The sequence below is a fragment of the Girardinichthys multiradiatus genome, chromosome 18 (genome assembly GCF_021462225.1).
Source record: "Girardinichthys multiradiatus isolate DD_20200921_A chromosome 18, DD_fGirMul_XY1, whole genome shotgun sequence".
Classification (NCBI taxonomy): Eukaryota; Metazoa; Chordata; class Actinopteri; order Cyprinodontiformes; family Goodeidae; genus Girardinichthys; species Girardinichthys multiradiatus.
In genome coordinates this window covers 11,824,895-11,833,304 of record NC_061810.1, presented here as the reverse complement: position 1 = coordinate 11,833,304, position 8,410 = coordinate 11,824,895, and the positions used below count along the sequence as shown (strand labels likewise).

Below are 8,410 nucleotides of genomic sequence, written 5' to 3'. Positions count from 1 at the left end.
TGCAAGAAAAGGACTCAATTTTCCCAATGTAATATTACACTGATTATTGTCTTCCCCTCTTTTCATATCAAAATATGCATTTGGATCATTATCACTATTTCTTACTTCTTTCACTGCTTCAGCATAAGTAATTCTCTTATCAGTTTCAACTGCTTCTTTTCTTACCATGCACCCTGCATATGCTGCAGTATGACTTCCTCCACAGTTACAACATTTAACTGGATTGTTTCCACACTCGCCATAAGGATGTTCACCTCCACATCTACCACATCTCTGTTTCTCTTTACAAATGTTCGCAATATGTCCATACCTTCGACATTTATAACATCCGAGAGGTGGTGGAATACAAGCTCTTACATTAAAGCTCATATAACCAATCATCACCTTATCAGGCAGAACTTTATCTTTGAAATCCAGTAGTACAGATGTACTGTCCATTTCTCCCCATTCCTGAAAGCCTGTAATCATTTGATCCCTGTGATCTCTCCTCCTATTATTATTTTCTTTAGTTCCTCCAAGTTTTCTCCAACAGGAATCCCTGATATTACTCCTTTTTCTCCTCTTTCTTCCCCAACTACCTTTCTTTCCAGCACTTCTCTTTTACATACCATTTGTATTTTTAGGGCCTTATTCTTTTGCTCAGCATTTTTACAAATGATAAGTAGGCTTCCATCCCTTAAGACTTTAGCTAACTCTACATCTCCAACAACTTTCTTTAATCCATTTGACAAACTTATAGGACTTACTCCAATCATATCCTGTCCAGCCTTAAACTTTAATATAATTTTAAAGTTTTCCATCATTATTTTCTTACTTATTTCAACTCTTTCTTCCTCATCATCAAGAGCTCTTTTACCAGCATTTAGTCCCCTTTTAACTTTATCTCCCCCCCCCCTTCTATTTTCTACCATAGACCACCCTATATCCATATTTTCATCTTCCGAAAGCCCCCCACTACAACTAGCCATCTTGATCCACTCACAATCCAGATTATGCAAAAACCACCTTTAAAATCAACTTATTACTCGCCAGATAATGTTTTAAGCCCGCTCAGGACGTGTAAACCGCCGCTGCCTTCTTCTCCTGATGCGCTTCTTAAAGCACACCGCTGAGATCTGACGCCTCCCTCCAGGTTTCAGCTCCTTAAGAAGCCCTGGTAATTACGCTCAATGAGAAACACCTGTGCAGCTGCACCTGCCAGTCACACCCTGTAGGAGGAGAGAAACACAGCACAAACACAGAAACTTGCACAGCCGGCTGTGACCTGTCCACATTTTGCTGCGAGACTCGGTTGGGTCTGTATTGTATGCTCTCCCTGCAGAGGAGGACATTTTTTGCTTTATTTGCAATTAATATTTGATGTGCACTGGGACAAAAACAGAATCAATGCTTCATCATGGAGAGGGTCTGAGAGGGTTTCTATAGCTGTATAGAAATGGTGTGTTCAATCCCATAACCAGTGATGATTGCTGAGCTATTTGCCAAAGTGTACAAAGAGATAGCAGCTGGGGCTTTTTGTTGTAGAAACTACATTACCCAACAGGTTTACTGTTGTTTCATCTGTTCAGCACAGCCAAATATGATTTATTCAGCATAAATACAGACTTTTTGTGCCCACTCTTGGTCTTTTTCTCGAGCATGAGTAAAGCCTTCTTCTGTCTGTAATATTCTGCTCATGCTCAAGGTCTGTCATTCAGTAACTAAAGCAGGACCCACAGGGGCAGACTTTGAACAATACACACAAATAGGCTCACAAACACAAGCACACAAACTAATAAATGGAGCCACGTATTCAGTCATGAACAGTCAGCATTCAGCAACCAATCAAACCCAGACAAGAGTAACAGCAGCAGGAGTTAGCATATTGAATGCACAATACATTACACAAATATTCACTGCAGTCATGCTTTCAGGTAAACATTTGAAGAGCTCTGCAGACAGACAAGTCATAAATACACAAATGGATACAGTGAATTAAAATACAAATGGATCATGCTGAACTGCAATGTTCTATTACATAATAGATGAGTGGTTTGAAATAGTTTCTTGGGATAATCTGTTAATGAGACATCCAGTTGAAGACTTGTGTTGTAATTAAATTGAGACAATGTGGAAATGATATAAAGATGTTTTTATTAGAAAACCATGGTTTTTGTTTTATATCAAAGCTCTATTACAAATACAAATGTATCATTTTTGTAATAAATCTAAACACATTACACACAAATACAAAGTCTGTCATAGAAAGATTAAAAATGGGCATTTTAACATATTTTTTAGTTGGAATGCATTCACAGGCAAAAGAAGAGAGCACAATCTCTCAAGGACGTTTTGCAATCGAAAGTGGTTTTCAGATCTGACTGTACCCTTCCACATGAGTTTCAGGGCAGGTGCGTGCATGTTGTTGCTTGCCCTCTGATTAAGTCTTTGACTTTTAGACTTTCTGTTAAATCAGAACGATCTGATGTGACAAATAGTATCACGTTGGGTCTTAATCAGAATCAGAATCAGAATCAGAAAAGCTTTATTGCCAAGTACGTTTTTGGACATACAAGGAATTTGTTTTGGCGTAGTCGGTGTGGAGTACTCTGCTTCTCATATGGCTTGGATGCAATTCTTGGGTTATTTCTAGTGACTTTAACCTTTAGGACTTTAAACATCTCGTACTCGTACTTGTACTCGTCGCCTTCCGCTTTAATCCGGGACCGGGTCGCGGGGGGCAGCAGATTCAGCAGAGACCCCCAGACGTCCCTCTCCCCAGACACCTCCTCCAGCTCCTCTGGGGGGAGCCCAAGGCGTTCCCAGGCCAGCCGAGAGACATAGTCCCTCCAGCGTGTCCTGGGTCGTCCCCTGGGCCTCCTCCCTGTGGGACGTGCCTGGAACACCTTCTGAGGAAGGCATCCAGGAGGCATCCAGTATAGATGCCCGAGCCACCTCAACTGGCTCCGCTCGATGTGGAGGAGCAGCGGATCTACTCCAAGCCCCTCCCAGATGGCCAAGCTCCTCACCCTATCTCTAAGGGAGTGCCCGGCCACCCTACGGAGGAAGCTCATTTGAGCCGCTTGTATCCAGGATCTCGTTCTTTCGGCCATGACCCAAAGTTCATGGCAATAGTGAGAGTAGGAACGTAGACCAACCGGTAAATCGAGAGCTTCGCTTTTTGGCTCAGCTCTCTCTTTACCACAATGGACCGGCAAAGCCTCCACATTACTGCGGCAGCCACACCGATCCATCTGTCGATCTCCCGCTTCATTCTTCCCTCACTTGTGAAGGAAGAATAACTACAAATAACTAGATATTGACAGATCTGAATTTTGTGTCTAATTTTCAATCTGCTTTTGGTGTAAAGCTCTGGACTCTAAATACCAGTTTTAACTAATAAGGATTTCCCTCTGAGAGCTATAATTAAAAGCAAATTCTTTTTTCTGTAGCCTCCATGCAGAAGGCTGTCATTATCATTTATATTGGAAGCAGAGGTGATGTCACACTGTGTGTATGAGGGAGGAGTGTCTGTTAAACAGGGTTTCACCAATATTTTGAAACAAGTACAAAATGATTATGGAGGCACATTTGAACTGGCTTTATTATCTTTTATTAGAGATAAGAATGGTGAGCAAGGCTAGCATTACTCAAACAGCAATCTCTGTGAGCACCTCCTAGAGAATTTAGATCCATACCTTACCTTTGAGATTTCCAAATGGCTGCCAACATTTCCAAACCAAGCATGTCTCATGACAGACAGAGGTTGAATTTTCTTTCAATTAGGTTCTTACATATCTGTGCTTCCTCTGACTCCATTTCAAACACCTCACTGATACTGAAAATACCCAACTTTGTGTCTTTCACTAAGTAACAGCATCCACATCAAAGAGCTTTTTTGTAATCGTGAGCTATTAGCATTAGGGTATGGTCACCAGTCAGGGCCAATCAAGCTGGAAATCAGTCAACAGCTGACTGCACTTCCTGAAATATAAAGTACTTTGTATGGTTCAGTATGACAGCAAACACTTGCTTTTGTGGATTTTGCTAAAGGGATTTATATGTTAACCCGCACAAAAGTTGAACAAAAACTGAAAATATTCTCCATCAAAACGTTCATACTCTCTGTTTTTCCTCACATTTTTATAATCTTCTCACTTTCACTGCAGCAGCACTTCCTTTTTCAAGGCTGTGTTTGGAAGAATAGTGCAATCCAAGGGTGCCCTTAGAGCATCCCTCCAGCAAGCTTCCTGCTGGCTTCTTGTCAGCGTTTCTGTCTCTATTTGGCCCTTCTCAGTCAGAATGATCACCATAATCATCATCATCATTTGATCCAGCGCCATCCTCCTCTGAAGAGCTTGGGTCTCTGGTGCTCGGGTATGAGATCATGCCATCTGAACTGTCAATCTCAATGGATGTCTCTGATAGGTAGAGGTGGACAGCCTTTGATGGGTGGCTGGGATAAAGTAGGAAAAGACGAAGACAAGTAAACACAAACACAGGAGCAGGGTACAAAGGGTTAGCATCAGATTGGGTTGGTTTGAGCAACGTTTGTATAATGTGTCTTTACCCATGTGCATCTGATTTGGATTGGAATGATTTCCTTTCTTCTCCATGTTTTTGAATGTAAACTGTATTTTAAAGCCTTAAATATCTGATGAGTAAGGTTGTAAACCAGTCTGTGAGGAGATTGCCACTCATTTTTCAGTGGTTAGAGTTGAAGCACCCTTTACAGAAAGATCTGAAAACCCAGAAAACAGGAAGAGCAACCTCAGGTGCCCAAGAAAATACAGCACATTGTTTGAAACAGACAACTGGCTATTTGAAATGATACATAAAAAATGACAAAACAATTCAGTCAGAAATAAAAGCATTTGTATTTGTGTAGAAGATTTAAAAATGTAAAAAATTGTCTGTTTCCAACAAATGCCTACAATTAGATATAATTATTCAATCACGCTTTTATCACAGCTAAACAACACAGTAGCGAGCAAAAACACAGTAACTCGACTTCAGTAGTGATTTCAAACAGAAATGGTCAGTGGCTCATTAAAGTATTAACACCTCTGTTGTAATACCAGGATTTTGTGATGTCAAAATTTAAACCATTATGAACCATTTCAACAATTTCTTGACATATAATGTGACATAGATCCCACTCAATAGAAATGGCAAAAAAGCAAATCTGTAGGGTGGATAAAAGGGGGGAAAAGCTGCAATAGCTTGGGTGCATTTATGTGCAGACCTTTTGAACTAATACTTTATTGAAGGATGTTTTGATTCAATTTCAGCATTCAGTTTGACTTGGCAATGTCTTCGCATTCTGCATAGCAAAGGCTCCCCAAATCTGTCAGATTAAGCTATTGTCCACATCCCTCTTCAGGAGACCTCACAGAGTCATGATGCTGTCATTACCACATGGCGGGTTTTCTTTTTGGTGTACTCTGCCATGGCATTTTGTCTGTCTGTCCGTCCGTCCGTCTGTCCGTCCGTCCGTCCGTCTGTCTGTGCAGTGTGCACCCAGGAAGACTGAATGATAGAACTGAATCAAAAAGTTGTTGAAGTGTTAATAAAGGATCTGCACACTTGTGCAACCAGCTTATAGCAGCTTTTCTTCAGTCTTCAGTCTTTTATATTTATCCCCAAATGGATTGGTTTGTTTTTCAGTTGAGTTGTACAGAATAAATGTGAAGTCAAATACAGAAAAAGTTCATTTATTATGATAAATGTTTTTACCTGGCATTTAAACAGGGGTGTGTATAAACTTTTTACATCCACTGTAAGCCAACCTCAGAGGTTAAATCAGACAGCCGCCACATACCACCACTGAAAATGATTAGAGCTTTGTAGGGGTTTTATAAAGTGATCAAAGACATTTTCACTGGAAGCTTGAAGAGTGCTCAATGTTCCCATTGTTTCTTGAAATAATACACCAAACACGTGTCATGTACTGCATTCGTAAAATGGGGCTTCAATTGCATTAGCAGAGAAGTAAACAGCAGGAATACACCATTGTTCTGCATCTTCATTATCAAAACATTTACTCTAAACAGGAAATGTGGCTGGAGGCCCATTTAGCTAAACGGGAAAAGATGAACTGATAAAACAGATGTTGTTCTGAAGAAATGAAAGGCACATAGTTAATCCCTAAAGGCTAAGCAACAATCTGGCTAAAGTTCAGCATCTAGAGAGCTTTCTATTTAAAGGCACATTCTTCATTACTTTCTGCCTTATAACAGCTGCCTGTTACTGATCCAAATGTGGAATCCAAAGACTGCAGTCGCATATGGAAGAAAGAGAAGCATCAAGCAGGAAAAGAGCCCCTGGCCCCAAAAGGGAGCATAGCATGCCCTGATCCCCAGAGTCTCACATGGAGAAAGAGAGAAAGCGTGTGAATCCTCTGCTCCTCTCTTAGTCCCCTCTTCATCGGCTACATTTCATTGGTCTTACCACGCAGTGGGGTCTTTCCTCTCTTTGCGGGGAACCTCTTCACCGCCCTCCAGCTGTCTCTGTCTGTGTTTCCTCTTGCATCTCCTGCAGGACACGATGATTACGAGACAAAAGATCACAGCGGCGATACCACCCCCGATGGCCAGGACCAGGTGGAGAAGTTCACTGAAAGAAGCTGTGACAAAAAAACACAACCATAAAAATTATATGGTGTGCAGGTAAAGAAAAATAATGCTACATTTATTAGTATTAAGGTCCAGTCTGAATTACATAAAATAATACTTTTAAAATATTTTTTTCTTATGCATTGTAATGCTTAAAAGAGACTTGTGTAGACAGGACTAAGAGGGAAATTAAGATGATTAGACTAATTAGGAAGAGGAGTGGATTTCTTTACCAGCTGAAGGCATTTTTCAATATAAAAACAGAGCATCATTATTAAATATATTCGGTTGTCTGCCATCACAAACATATACACTTAAGTGACATCTCAAGTTCTCAATCTATAGAATTTAATATTAAGCCATCCCACCCTTCACAGGTATAGCAGCTCAACTCCTCTGGGAAGGCTTTCCACAAGGCATAGGAGCAAGTTTTCAGTTTCTGAGGTCAGACGCCTTTGTTGGAGGAGAAACCCACCTTAAAGTCTCTGCTCTAATTCATCCAAAATGTTTACTGTTTGTTTGATGTCAGAATGATGAGCAAAGTTGCTCACCCATGTCTTTACGGATTTTGCTTTGTGCCCTGATGCTCAATCACATTGGAATAGGAACGGGTCATCCCCAAACCTTTCCACAATGTTGGAAGCAGGAGATTTGTCTAAAATGTTTTGGTATGTTGAAGCATTAAGAGTTCCTTTCACTGGATCAAAAGTGCCTTTCCAATCTACTGCAGCTGTTTTGGACATTTTGAAAAAAATTCTACGACCTTAGCAACAAGGGCAGGAGGAGGAGGATTAATGCTTTTTTTACATAGGGCCAGGGTGGTTTGGATTATGTTTTCCCCTTAATAATTTAAATTTAATTATCTGAAACATTTAAGAAGAAATCTGTTAGGAATTACACTGCTCAAAAAATTAAAAGGAACACTTAATCAGAGTATTAAATGAAGTCAGTTAAACTTCAGGTATATTGATTTGGTCAGTTCAGTAGTAAAGAGGGTTGTTAATCAGTGTCAGCTGTTTGGTGTTATTGATATAAACAACAGGTGCACTAAAAGGGCAGCAATAAGATGACCCCAAAACAGGAATAGTTTTTCAGGTGGAGGCCACAAACATTTTTTCCGTCCTTATTTTTTTTATGCTTTTCAGTAGTTTTGCATTTGACCAGGGCCATTGTCGTTACAGGTAGCATGAGGCGATACCTGGATCCTACAGAGGTTGCACAGACAGATAAGCCTCCAGAATGCCACATCAATGTATGCCATGGCCAGAAGGTTTGTTGTGTCTCCCAGCACAGTCTTAAGTGCATGGAGGAGATTCTAGGAGGCAGTTACTCTAGCTGGATAGGGCCGTTGCAGGTCCTTAACACATCGGCAGGACCGGTATCTGCTCCTTTGTGCAAGGAGGACAGGATGAGCACTGTCAGAGAACTACAAAATGACCACAAGGCACCTCCGACTGGCCTGAATTTCTCTGACCAAACCATTAGAAACAGACTTCATGAGGGGGGCCTGAGGGCCCGACGTTCTCTAGTAGGCCCTGTGCTCACTACCCAGCACCGAGGAGGTCAAGTGGAATTTGCCTGAGAACACCAGAATTGGCAGGTTTGGCATTGGTGCCCTGTTCTTTTCAAAGATGAAAAAAGGTTCTCAGCAACATTGTTCAGCATAATCGATTTAATGGTGGGTCAGTGTTGGTCTGGGGAGGCATATTCATATAGGGACACATAGACCTGTACATGATAAATATGGCTCTCTGAATGCCATTAGGTATTAGGATGAAATGCTTAGACCCATTGTTAGACCCTTCACTGGTGAAGTG

The 8,410-nt window shown here is 41.0% G+C and overlaps 1 protein-coding gene across 2 annotated transcripts in view; it reads right to left on the bottom strand.

Moving 5' to 3' along the window:
* Positions 1–3,569: 3,569 nt before the first annotated feature.
* The window catches only part of LOC124883952 (myelin protein zero-like protein 2), a 29,777-nt gene continuing 24,936 nt past the window's right edge, over positions 3,570–8,410 (bottom strand). Inside the window, exons 4-5 of one of the 2 annotated variants that reach the window (XM_047391454.1) lie at positions 6,430–6,604; positions 3,570–4,435 (exon numbers count right to left, since the gene is read on the bottom strand). In XM_047391454.1, coding sequence (XP_047247410.1) covers positions 4,273–4,435; positions 6,430–6,604 — 338 coding nt within the window. In that variant the 3' untranslated portion in view covers positions 3,570–4,272. Of the gene's footprint in view, positions 4,436–4,837; positions 6,605–8,410 lie in introns of those variants that run through there. The other variant, XM_047391455.1, reaches the window with a different exon arrangement.